Consider the following 14405-nt stretch of genomic DNA (forward strand, 5'->3'; position numbering starts at 1 on the left):
TCTATTTTCCGGAATAAAATATAGCCTATACGGATTCGGAAGGATCCCTCTAAGTAATGGTAAAAGAAATTTTGAAATCGGTCCAGTAGTTTTTGAGCCTATTCAATACAAACATACAAAAATACAAAGGTTTCCTCTTTATAATATTAGTATAGATTTAACTTATTTAAAACGCTAAAGTACATTTTTGTAATTTTTTTGTACTGTACTAATCTGCCGTGATTTGTAACTTGAAAGAAAATAAGAAAAGTTGATTCTTCCTTTTTTTTAATTTTGGGGGGGTGGGTTATTTTCTGTGTATTAAGTACTCTAATAAGATATTTTTTGCTAAAAATAAAACTGGTCAACTGTTTACTATCGTTCCTTTTAATGCATAAGTTAAACAAAACAAAAAAAAAGTTGTAATTTGTAATAATTTATCGACAATAATCTGTTTAGTAATAATAAATGTTAAGTGGAAGTCAAAATTTTACGTTACCACATCGTCGGTTAGGTTTTACTATTCCTATGATTACTGTTTCGGTTAAGAAGTAAATTAAGTTTATTTTCCAAAAAAAAGTGCTGCTATACACACGATTGGTTCCGCATAGATTTTAGGGCTTGGCACTTGATTCTTGTCCAATACTTTTATCTTTACTTTTACAATTACAAATCAGAATTCATTTCCAAGCAAAACAGTTAAAACTTTGCTAAAATTGAATCCACTTGGATTCTTCTCCACGAACTTTCGTGATTTCGATCAAAACGGTACAATCACAGTTGTTGGATCCTCTTGTAAAATTTTATTTCGTGCAATTATACCGTTTTGTTCGCCAGCTCCTCATTTCTCTCGCCCGGATGTGCCGAACCGACTATGCGTATAGCAACACCAATAAATTAATAAGCTGGGTTTTCACACTAATACATGCTTGACGTGGTCACCCTCACTCTCGCAACGAGACGAGCGATCTCAGTGAAACGGCATACAACTTTAATATTACATCCATACTAATATTATAAATGCGAAAGTGTGTCTGTCTGTCTGTCTGTCTACTACCTTTTCACGGCCGTTTAACCGATTCTGACGAAATTCGGTATAGAGTTAGCTTACATCCCGGGGACGGACAAAGGCTACTTTTTATCCCGGAAAATCAAACAGTTCCCGCGGGATTCCTAAAGACCCATCTGCTTAACCAATTTATATGATATTTGGTACCGAGGTAGTTTGCGTCCCTGTAATTGACATTGGCAACTTTATCCCGGAAAATCAAACAGTTCCCACGGGATCTTTAAAATCCATGCGGACGAAGTCGCGGACATCCTCTAGTTTGAAATATGCCAGTGCTCTTTGATAAAACGCATCGTATTGTATTCGTATTTGCGTAAATGCACTTAAAGATGGCATTATGTACGTGGAAACCCAGCATAAAGATTGTCTCATCGTGAATTCACGATAAAAAGCAATAATTTTTCGTACCTAAAGCTTATTGTAAAACCAACCAGAATATTGATAAAAAGCTGCAAAAATTATAGTAATTAAGAATATGAAAAAATTGCAATACCTATATCAAGCGAAATATTGTATACTTTGCATAGATTAAAATAATATGCATTATTTTGGAGCTTCCTATCTTTAAAGCAAACTTTATTTATTTACCTACTTTGCAAAGCAAGAAATAAATTATGTATTTTTCTTAATAATTTGGTTGGTTCAAAAAAATGTTTATTTATAACTACACTGTCAATGTTCTTATAAGGCACGTTTGGCGCTCAACTCTCAAACTGAATAAAAATTGTAAATAAATAAACAGTATTTTCAATTAAAATTTTATTTCTTACCTACCTAAATATTTCTACGAATTTTCATTATATGGAAGCTTTTTGAACAATGCAATCAAAGGTAAAAATGCTTTAACCCTGGAAGGATTCTCACAGCTTTTGAATAAAAAATTCTCATTAAGTAAAAGTAGGGTTGATTGAAAATTGATATGATGAAAATATGTAATATTGACTATTCCATGTTCCATGTTTTATTGAATGATCCCTAAAAAAATGGATTCAAACTCCTCAATCCTGATGCTGCAAGAGTCCTGACCACCAAAGCTGATGGGTTAAAGAAACTGTCTGTTATAAATTGATATTGAAGGTATCTATCTATACACCTTTTTAAAAACCTAAATCAACGCGGGCGAAGCTGCGGGCATCTTCTAGTCTTAAATAACATTCGTAGTTAAAGAGCAAGCGACGGGTCTGCCCGCGAAATCCAAATTTTATTTGGTTTTTCGCAATTTGTAAACTAATATGACAAAGTAGGCTTATGGAATTCTACTTAGTTGCGACAATGGCAGTATCATTTCCTCGTGTTTATATAAAAATCTTTATTTGATAAGGTCCAGTTTAAGATATTAGCTTTAGTATCGACTAATTTGTGAGAAAAGTCGAAACTAGAACTAATGTCTTAAACTGGACCCTTTCAAGTAGTTTTTTATATAAACCAATGAGGATGATAGCAGCCATTGTCGCAGTTAAAATACCATAAGCCTAAATTAAATGTGAATTTCGCGGGCAAGCCCGTCTCTTGCGAGTTAAGTTTAACAATTTCGACCATCAAAGGGAGTACAATTGTACCTACTTTGAATAAATGATTTTGACTTTGACTTTGACAAGCATATTATCTCCATTTTAAAATGGTAACCCTGTTAGCCGATTATCTATGGTCAGAATGCAAATCGCAATGATCCCAAACTGCGTAAATCAGGAATCGACATGAGAGGCTACAATAAATAAGACACCGATTTTTTTTATAAAATATCTTTAATGACAACTATAATGAAGCGATAATATTTATAAAACAATTGTAAAATGGTTTTTTTTTCCTGGATGAGCTTATGATAAATTATAAATTATGATAACATTATGATACATTTTGACAGTCTTAAATACCTTACTATTAAATATTATACAAATGGCATTACATAATAAATAACTACTAATACGATGTAAGTAGATCAAATTCGCAGGGCTACTTTGAATTTTGAAATCATTAGGATATTCTATAAAAGTAGACTATTACCGCACTCGGGCGAAAAAAATATCGCACAAGTGGGGTAATGTAACCCTATATCAAATGCTACCAGGCAGTTAGACACTACCCGTTAACTTCATTCACATAATAAAATGATGTAATGATGTTGCTAATGAAGTTATGAACGAAGCTAGCACTTAGGGGGTAATTTCCGGAACTAATTTACCAATTCTGAAAATTCTTTCACTGATAGATATTATTCTCCAGTGCTACAGGCTATCAATTATATTATGCGAAATAATTAGTGGGTAATATAACTTTTTATTTAGGATAAGTTAGATTAGTTTTATATGTACTAGTATGTGACCAATATGGCCACAAAACTAAATAGTTTTAAAGGTATTTTGTTGTTGATAAAGTTTAAAATCCGTCTTAAACTCTTGGCGCTATTTAAAACCTTGCCTACGGTTCGGGTATCGAAATTTTCGCCGAGGCTATAATTTTCTACTTTGCGCCCTTGCAAAATAAATAACTATTGCTATGAGTACACATTTGTAAAATTCATAGTAGCTCTGAGGGATAAAGTTATAATAATTTATATAAATTAAATTATGTCCCCATAATTTAATTATAGTTTCTAAGTTTAATGTTTTAACTAAGTTAGAGCACTTTAGAGATAAGGCTAGCTTTAAGTATTATTGTAATATTTTCTTAATAAGAAATAAAAAAGTAAAAAAAAACTTTTAGAGATATTTTAAAACGCTCAAGTTCATTTCTCATTATGGTAAAAACGTAACAATGTTTAGAAGTAGGAATGAAATAAGTAACTGTGAAAAAAATTACACCCTTTTTCGACCATTTAGTGAATATTATGATACAACAACAGAAAATCTATAAATACTTAACTTAGATATTATATCTAGCCACACAATCAGTATGGCCAGGTGAAAATTTTTGAAATATGACTTTTTATGCATATTCGACAATCACGTGAAAAGTATGATTAATCTCCAATGATAACACTTAAATTTTTGACAATTACGTGAAAAGTATTACAATTTGCAACGATTAACACACAAGTTTTCAACCATTATGTGGAGAGTATTACAATTTTCGACAATAACACTCAAGTTTTCGACCATTACGTGAAAAGTGGGACAATTTTCGACGATAACATCAAGTTTTCGACCATTACGTGAAAAGTGGGACAATTTTCGACGGTAACATCAAGTTTTTGACCATTGCGTTAAAAGTATGACGATTTTCAACACTATCACTAGTTATCGACCATTACGTGAAAAGTATTACAATATTCAATGATTAACACTCAAGTTTTCAACCATTATTTGAAGAGTATTACAATCTTCAAAGATAACACTCAAGTATTCAACGGTAACATCAAGTTTTCCACCATTACGTGAAAATTATTACAATTTTCAACGCTAACACTCAAGTATTCGACCATTACGTGAAAAGTATGACAATTGTCGACGATAACACTCAAGTTTTCGACAATTACGTGAAAAGTGTGATAATTTTAAATTTTTTGCACAAATGAACATAAATAAACGGTTTATCTGAATGCTTTAACGAGCCACACGATTAATATGATGGCCAGTATGATGCCTATAAGCGAGAAAAAGAACATCTTCCGCCTGTAGCGGCGTTGGTACTCGGCGGCTTTGGCCAGCTCGTCCACGCCGGCTTCTACCCCCGCGCTCGCGGCTGAGATGTGGCTCTCCACTGTGTCTGTGGATACAACAAGATAAAGTTGAAAACTAAAATCCGACTGCGATTGTCTTAATAAACGCTGGTATATTAGAGTATTTTTTTTTAATTATATAGACTAGCGCTTGGCTGCAATCAGACCTGCTAGCAAGTGATGATGCAGCCTAAGATGGAGCGTGCTTGCCTAGAAGTTGCCTATTCACTCTTGACTTGAAGGTACCCACCCATATTATAGGTGGAAGGAAAAATTTATGCCGGAAGGGCATTCCATTTTCTAGCAACTGTAAGGTTATTTTTAAAAATTGATTCGTGTTGTCAAAAGTAATATAACATTATTTATTTATCTAATGCAGGTATTTTGATAAAATCAATATTTGGCTCATTCGATGTCATACAATCTGTTGCTAGGAGGCCAACAAGATTGAACTTGCATAAATACGGGTGTTTCGAAGGTTTTAGTTGAGTCTCCTTCTGAGATTCGGAGCGATATCGCATATTTTCGGTATTTGGATTGTGAACTGAATAATCAGATGTTGTGATAGCAATCACGCTCTAATTAAATTATTTATTTTGGCATTAGTTTGTTTAGATTAAAATCCTTTACACATTGAACTTGTGTTTTTTGTGTTGGTTTTGGGAGGACATTCCAATAATTCGATAAAAATATTTAAATAATACCTGCTTTTCTGAGTGACGCCAATACAAGAAAAGAGGAAGCAAATCGCTTCCTCTTTTCTTAACGTGTTCGAGGAATTTCGACTACGTATGGATGCAGACCTTGATGATGTTTGAAAATTGTTTTTCTGTTGCTTGGTACATTTTTATGTTATTGTACATTTTATATACATGAGCTCAGAATTTTCTCCTTTCATTTGACATCCCACTCGATACAATAGCAAAATAAAAAATTTTGGAGACCTCCACTTTTTTGATGTAACATCCGTTAGGTCAATTTTTTTAGTATAAAATATAGCTTATGTCACCCGGATCTTTACAACGAATCAATTGACACCACATTCATCAAAATCGGCCCAGTAGTTTAGGCACTACGGTGGAACACACAGAATCTAGCCCACAACAAACTCAGCTGGGTATTTTTTTTTAATCACCACTTTACAAAATCACTTATATCATTAGTTCTAATAAGTATTTTTTTATTCAGATACGAGTTAGACCTTGACTGCAATGTCACCTGGTGGTAAGTGATGATACAGTCTAAGATGGAAGCGGTCTAACCTTGAAGGGGTGTGAAAGTTTTCATTGAACCCATTCTCCTTTGGTTACTAGGGAGTTTCCACTGTGCCAAGGTGTTCGTCAAAACAAAAGTTTGTTTCTAATGCCTAACCACTAGCTTAGTGGCTTATTCGGCTGCATATTATGAGGTCTCCGGGTTCGAGTCCCGAGTCGGGACACAAAAGTAATTGGGGTTTTCTGCCAAGACTGCCCTCAAACTAGAAAGTTGGTGACGTATCCACATGTCTTCAACTCCATTGGTCCTTTACCTGATCTCTCTCCGGTCGTGTCAAATTGCCGTCCCATCGGAATGAGAGAGTGAGGGAATAGAGGGAACTCTTACCGACTGTCTGCGCCTGCGCGCTGACCATGTCGGCCAAGTCCTGCATGATCTGGTTGACGTCCAACACGTCGGCTTCGATCTTGTTGATGTACGCCTCTTTCTCCAGCAGCATGCTTGTCTCGAATTGGACGAGCCTCGCCTGAAATAAGTGTTGTATTATCATCACCTCAAGTATCAACACATCATCGGCCCACTGCTACGAATGGGTCTCCTCTCAGAATGAGAATGGTTTAGGCCAGAGACCAGACTTCAATTAAAAGCATTGTTTAAAAAATCTTGACTTACCTACTTGATACTTGATTATAGTATAATTTCACATTTGCATGCCATGGCATGGCAGATTGTAGCTCATAACAATTGAAACAATGGCAATAATCAATTGACACCTCATACATCAAAATCGGCCCAGTAGTTTAGGCACTACAGTGGAACACACAGAATCTGGATACAAACATATATACATACATAGACTGCTAAAATTATAACCCTTCCTTGTGGCTTTGCCGCAGTCGGGTAAAATGAAGTGTCAAATGAGCTCGGTGACTATTATTTATGCTAATCACTGGGTTAGCTGGACGGTACTCTTAAGTTTCTGTGGTCTCATCGTATTTAAGTCTAACTCTACTCACCTGAGCCTGTTGGTTGGCCAGCAAAGCCGCTTCCTCGTCATCTGCAATGGCCTGCTCCTCCAGCGCTCGAGGATCGTTCCGAGGTCGGCCCTGAGTCGGCATATGGGCCGCCATCTTTTCTGACACTTGCTGCAAATAATATTTTAAGATGAATAGCAATTTTTTTAAAGATTAGATACACTGTTTACATATTCAGATGTCTCTCGGACTTCGTCTGTGTTGGTGTTAGCTGGCGGGCGTGCTGCCTTTTTGGAGTGTTTTTTTTTTGTTAAAACTGACTGGAAAGCGCTCTAAGGGGGTGCCGTGCGTGTGTCGGCGAGCGCCGGCACAGACGGGGTCCATACTTGTATAGTTTAACTAACTTGTTACAAATAACTACAAACTTGTCATTGGCTAATCTTTGTAAAGCCAGACGAGAGAGAAAAAAAAAGATGTCTCTCAACAAGTTCTAAGTTTTCATAAAAAGTAAACTTATTGTAAAATCTTATTACAATGTAAAGGATTATTTACTTAAATCATCAGAAAGTTTGGAAATGAGTTTCTTTAAAGCTTTGATAGTTCTAATAAGTTTAAGTGATTTTGTGAAGAGGTGATAACTGATAGTAAAAAGAAAACCCAGCTGAGTTTGTTGTGGGCTCTTCTCAGACCTGCGCGCGTTTGGAACCCTCGTAGCTTTAGTTTTAAGTTTACACAATAAATTATTACCATTACAAATTCAACAATCGACAATCAAAAAATGTACAATAGTTACCCAAATCGAATAAATGATTTGACTTTAACTTAATAATATGCATGTATTGATGTAGATAAGTCTATAATCTATTATACAGTGTGGATGGTCAAGGTAAGGAAGAACTTATAAAACACATCTCAATCGCATATTTTCACTCCATTGCGCATCTTCAAACCAATGGTAGGCAAAGGTAGGTAGTCATTTACCAAAAACTATTTGCATTTTGTAAAATTATACCTATTCACGCAAAAATAGAACTAACATTATTTACCAAGAACTTTAGAAAAAATGCTGAAGGTGCAGTCAACTTGCAGAATTGATAATGTAAAACTACAATTACCAAAACATAATGAACTAGGTATTTGTATGGGGAAAGAATGCTTAACTATGTTATAACACCTAACCTAATTAATCACTTAGGTAACTAAATCTCCGAGAGCCGCCACAGAAAACAATATAAAATAAAGATATGTTGCGTACAAAAACACTTCTCACGCGCTATTTTTTAACTGTTTGGGTCAACTGTCATGTCAAAGTACGGTTCACCTTTAAAATAAGGACTAAACCCGTTTTTTGACGTATTTCACGCAAAAAGTTGGGATATCATTTTTTACGCATTATATTATATTCACAAAGAGGAGGTAATTTAAAATTTAGGTAAAGTAAGTGATACTTACTGTACCTAAACTCTAAATTACCTCCTACCCACATTTCGATCGATAATTTATAGTTAGGTAACTTAGTAGATAAATACGTAATTTCTAGCTGGGTAAGTTGTTTTACATTAATTTATACTTGTATTAGGTAAATGTGAATGTAATCAGTCTAATCTAAAAGCGTTTGTATTTGATTAATCTAGAACTGTTTTTTTATTTATAATAAATATTGTGTGCCCTATGTCGACGGCACTACGGTAGTGTATAGAAAAACTCAACCGAGTATGTGTTTCGCCATATTCGTAATAAATAAGAAATAAAATAAATTAATAATACCTTTTATTATCAAATTACTCCTCCCACTAAACAACTTATGGACTTCTTAAAAGCCAGCACATGCCAGACCTTCGGTATTTTATAAAAGCTGAAATCTGCGTATTGTTCCCAAAACAGTGAGAAACGATCAGCGACTATGAAATTTGGATCATGGTGGTTTTGGGAGATAAAGGTGTAAAAAAGAATAACTTAAAACAAAACAGTACTTTACTAATTACAATCTAGCCTACAAGTGAAGCTAATAAGCAATATTATATCAACCTAAACTTATAAACTTAGGCACTTATATACCTAAAAATCGGTCCATTGACTTATCTTAGTTTATACTTAGTTTTTATTAGAAGACACTTTGTTCTTGTGTTTTTTAAATTGCACTAGCACTAAATATGGTTATGAATGCAAGCCTGACGCTTAGTTGGAGAGAAAAGGGGAATATTAGTCATTTAACATGGCAAGTATTCTTTTTTTTTTTAAATGGAGATTTCGAAAGTACAAGTAGTTTTCACTGACCTTTTGCACAGAAGAATACTTGGCGAGTGCATCTCTGAACGCCTGCGTGAGGCGTTCAACTTGCAGTTTCTGTGGCTTGTCCCCGCGCCGCACCACCACGCCCAGCCTCTGTATGTCCCGCGCCGTCGCCGACACAGAACTGTTCACGTTCTGTTGTGTGTCGTGGCTACGAAATTAGAAGATAAAGTTGAAACCTAAAACTGGACTACCTACAATCTTAATAAAATAGCAAAATAAAAATTTGGAGACCTCCACTATTTTTAATCTATATATATACTAATAAAATTGGAGTGTCTGTCTGTAATTTCGAAATAACTACCTCATATTAAGCTCATATGGTTATTTGAACGATACCATAACTGAATCATACGTTTTTAAACTTTTTGTCTATCTGTCTGTCTGTTTGAAAAGGCTAATCTTCGGAACGGCTAAACCGATTTTGACGGAATTTTCACAGACAAGTAGAGGATTGGCCAGGGAGTAACATAGGCTACTTTTTTAACCGACTTTCAAAAAGGGAGTTGTGTTTTTCTACCTATGTACACCGAAATATCCGAGATTTTTGAACCGATGTGCGTAATTTTTAATCGATAGCGCTAAATACACGCGGGCGAAGCTGCGGGCATCTAATGTAACATCCGTTAGGTCAATTTTTAGGGTTCCATACCTCAAAAGGAAAAACGGAACCCTTATAGGATCACTTTGTCGTCTGTCTATCCGCCTGTCGTGTCTGTCAAGAAAACCTATAGGGTACTTCCCGTTGACCTAGAATCATGTTTGGCAGGTAGGTCTTATAGCACAAGTAAAGGAAAAAATCCGAAAACCTTGAATCCACCCCAAACCCCACCCGTTATACTATTTTCGTACTTATTTCTAGTACAAGCATTACTCTTAGTTGGAGGGGAAAGGGAAATAGTAGGGTGGATTATGCAAACTAGGGCAGTATCATACGACATTCAAAGTAAAAAGTAACATTGTGAGTGTATATTGCTGGACAACTTTTTTTTTCTGGACAGCTTATGAAGTTCCAGCGAAAACAAAAATCCGTAAAGTGCGAGATGGACTCGCACATTCCATACCATTGTACAAGAAATACCTAATTTTTTTCATGGTGGCCATTTTTAAATTTTTATTATTTATATATTGTTAAGTATAGGCAATAGAAATACACATTCTATGAAAATTTCAACTCTCTACCTATATTAGGGCTGTTGTTGTTGATTATTTTAGTGGCTTTATACTATACTAGAGGATGCCCGCAATGGATTTAGATTTTCATAGATTTCATGGAAAATGTTTGATTTTCTGGAATAAAAAGTGGTCTATTTCGATTACAGGGACGCAAGCTACTTCGGGACTGTCATACAAATCGGTTAAGTGGATACATTTTTTAGGAATCCTGCGGGAACTCTTTGATTTTCCGGGATAAAAAGTAGCCTATGTCCGTCCCCGGGATATAAGAATTAGAATCGGTTACACTGTTGGGCCGTGAAAAGGTAGCAGACAGACACACTTTCGCATTTATAATATTAGTATGGATTAGGGTTAACAAGATACAGCCCACTGACAGTTACGGACTGACAGTGGAGGCTTAGGAAAAGGGTCACGTTTTGGCACGCTTCGGAAACAGAACCCTAAAAAGCAGGTAGTTCAATACTAGCTGTGACAGTCTAACTTCACTTCTCGCAGCATCGTGACCATGATCCATGGAACTGGATCTAAATATCGATAATTTAAACCCATCACATTTTGGTACATATCTACTCACTATTTACATTATAAGTAGGTACCTATTTAAATGTTGTAATATATTCTATTTTTGTTATACTTATTAAATTAATTCCAAAACTGATAGGAAATATGACAAGGGAAATTACAATATGTAAATATAGGACCTATATTTACCTTTTCCGACTAAAACTTTATACCTACCACAGCATATTAACACACATTAGTTAATTAAATCAATTTCTGCCTTTTGCAACATAACTTCATTAGCATATGATCTAATAGCTATAGGGTTTCATTATACATTGTAGTATTGAATATCATCTAAAGAAGGTCATCTAAATCCATACTAATATTATAATTGTGAAAGTGTGTCTGTCTGTCTGTTTGTCTGCTACCTTTTCACGGCCCAACGGTTTAAACGATTCTGACTAAATTTGGTACAGGGTTAGCTTCTATCACAGACATAGGCTACTTTTATCCCGGAAAATCAAAGAGTTCCCACAGGATTCCCAAAAACCCATCCGCTTAAACGATTTGTATGAAATTTGGTACCAAAGTAGCTTGCGTCTCTGCAATTGACATAGGCAACTTTTTATCCCGGAAAATTAAAGTTCCCACGGAATCTTAAAAAACCTAAATCCACGCGGACAAAGTCGCAAGCATCCTCTAGTAAACTAAATATATAAAAGGAAAAGGTGGCTGCCTAACTGATTTATCAACGCACAGCTCAAGCTACTGAATGGATCAGGTTGTTGGCAGATAGTAAATTATTATGACATAGACGTCTGCTAAGGAATTTTTGGAAATTCAACCAGTAAGGGGGTAAAATAGGGGTTTACATTTTGTCTCTAAGCTGCACACTGTCGTTGGGTCCTCCGATCTGTCTCATCATCTTCTCCAGTGCGCGTAGGCCTGTGTTGATGGTATTGATGTTGTCTGCAATGCCCTCGCTCAGGTTATATAGCTCTGTAGGGCTGAAGTCAGCAAAGGCGACCGTAGGGGGCGCTGCCACGGCGCCATAATCGCGGCTGGAACCACTTATCGGTTCTCGTTCCCGTTCAGACATATTCACTGCTCTGAAATAAATAAAACCATGTACACAAGCAAAGACTCAGACTTTGCAATAATTGTGTGTTGAGGAGTCTATATCTCCTGAGGATGTTTCGTTGTCGGAGTGAAATGTCTGTAGAGTGTGTTTTAGATGATTTGTGGAGTCTGCAACTATTGCTTGATTTTTCTGTTTCTTTAATACCTAGTGAGAGGGAGGGGTGCATATCACTAAGTTATTGAAAAAGTTGTAGATATCAACAGATAATAGTAATAAAGTTAAGAACTAAATTAATAAGTAAGTTAATGCCTAAACCAGATTTTATTCATAACAATTTTTGTTCAAGAAGTGGCTGCAATATGGACCATTTTACCCATTGTTCTATAATATGTAAATTGTGATAATAGTCTTAAAATAGGCCACTTAGGCCTTACTAACCGCTACTGAAAACTAATTAGAATAATTTTTATATTGCACCATTAAAATGTTCTGAGTCAAAGTCAGTTGTTCTTTTTATGGGTCCACAGTTTTGTGTAGGTTTATATGGATATATAGGGTTAAATTATAAGCTTCTAGGTTCCTTCTTATATATTATAAGCTCTGTTCAAGTAATCTGCTACTGTTTTAGATTCTCCATAAATAACTGATGCAAAACAGACAAATGACGTACAAAACCAACATAAACGGATAATGTTCAGATTAAGCTATGAATCATTTAAATTTAATACGTACTAATATCTAAAAATGCAACAACAAACCTATTTCCACTGAAATATTAAAGGAGGAATGTAACACTTACGTTTGAGCAGTCTGATGGAAGAAAACCGGATTATAGAATTAATTTTACTTTATGAACCGATTAGATTCCAGTTTTGTGATGTTTTAAGTAACTAATGATATGTGGTTTTAGTTTCGGACTTAGAGATGTTATAGTAAAAAACAAAACGTCATTCGTAAACTAGTGTTGCCTCTATTTGCACTGTTAAAGGCCGTATACACGGTCGGAAACAACCCCCAACAGAGGTCACCTTGGATCAATCAACCAATTTTTTTTTCTCTCATCTGGCTTTACACAGATTATCCAATGTCAAGTTTACAGCTAATTACAAGTTAGGGAAACTATATAAGTATGGACTTCGTCTGTGCCGGCGCTCGCCGACACACGCGCGGGCGACGACCCTTTATAGAGCTTCCCAGTCAGTTCAACCACCAAAATCACCAGTAAAACACAAAAACCGGCCACTTTTAACAAAAAAAAACACTCCAAAAAGGTACCGTACGCACGCCAGCAAACGCCAACACAGACGAAGTCATCAACCAAATTGGGATTTCCTTTTACACGGTGGTGTGGTTGGGTTGGATCCTCTTTGATTGGATCAACGATCAACTTGTGAGTGGATTGTTTCCTATGTCGGTCAAAGAGTATGTAATCAATCATATGAAACCTTTGGAAACCGAGTTTTTAGCCTTTTATCTGAATGAGAAATTGGATATGCCGCCCCTGTTTCCACAGCAAGAACGAATATAAATTATTGATAGGCTCTGGACTTACAACCCTTACAACCTATTATATTGACCTACTGGAATACTATATTTACCTATGTACCTACTAAATATATTTACCTAAATGATGCAGGCATATTTGAGCTGTAGATTCGTATAACGATTAGAAAAACGTGATGTTATTGTACTATGTATATGGAATGGCTCTAAAATATTAAAATAAAACAGTGAATTTCAGATTTTTTACTCAGCAATACCACATCCAAAAGGATACAAGCATGACATTTCACAAGATGGCGGCGTTAGTTCCGATTTTGGCCACGCGCTAAAAGATCAAAGCTACAGTCCGACAAGGCTCTCTTGGCGCGTGACCAAAATTGAAACTAACGCCGCCATCTTGTGAAGTGTCATGCTGCCCCGTAGTGCTGCCCCCTTGTATGTGGTGTTGCTAAGTAAAAAAATCTTAATTTTACTGTTTGTAGGGATCCGTACCTCAAAAGGAAAAACGGAACCCTTATAGGATTACTTTGATGTCTGTCTGTCTGTAGTGTCTGTCAAGAAACCTATAGAGTACTTCCCGTTGACCTAGAATCATGAAATTTGGCAGGTAGGTAGGTAGGTCTTATAGCATTTGGAATAAATCTGAAAACCGCGAATTTGTGGTCACATCATTAAAAAAAAATAACAATTTTCAAAGTTAAGATAACTATGCCAAGTGGGGTATCGTATGAAAGGGCTTTACCTGTACATTCAAATTTTTATTTATTTTTATGCATAATAGTTTTTGATTTATCGTGCAACATGTTGGAATACCCGAGTACGGAACCCTAAGTGCGCGAGTCCTACGCGAGTCTGACTCGCACTTGGCCGGTATTTATTTTTCAATATTAGTGATTCCATATAGGTAGGTACGTAACGTAGCTTCGCGATATATTATTCTGATAATAAAAT

General features: G+C 35.7%; 1 protein-coding gene across 2 annotated transcripts; it reads right to left on the bottom strand.

The window, feature by feature from the left end:
• Window positions 1–3492: 3492 nt before the first annotated feature.
• LOC123876771 (syntaxin-12) lies at window positions 3493–12877 on the bottom strand. 2 transcript variants are annotated; one of them, XM_045923129.1, is made up of 6 exons: window positions 12751–12877; window positions 11743–11979; window positions 9173–9338; window positions 6938–7066; window positions 6309–6447; window positions 3493–4753 (listed from the first exon to the last, which is right to left on the bottom strand). In XM_045923129.1, the coding sequence occupies exons 2-6, from the start codon at window positions 11967–11969 to the stop codon at window positions 4578–4580; spliced, it is 837 nt and encodes a 278-aa protein (XP_045779085.1). In that variant the 5' UTR covers window positions 11970–11979; window positions 12751–12877; the 3' UTR covers window positions 3493–4577. The 2 variants fall into 2 exon arrangements, with proteins under 2 accessions (XP_045779085.1, XP_045779086.1); XM_045923130.1 differs by having other exon boundaries at window positions 11743–11974; window positions 12751–12871.
• Between the last annotated feature and the right edge of the window lie 1528 nt (window positions 12878–14405).

This window comes from Maniola jurtina, chromosome 22, assembly GCF_905333055.1.
Source record: "Maniola jurtina chromosome 22, ilManJurt1.1, whole genome shotgun sequence".
Lineage (NCBI taxonomy): Eukaryota > Metazoa > Arthropoda > Insecta > Lepidoptera > Nymphalidae > Maniola > Maniola jurtina.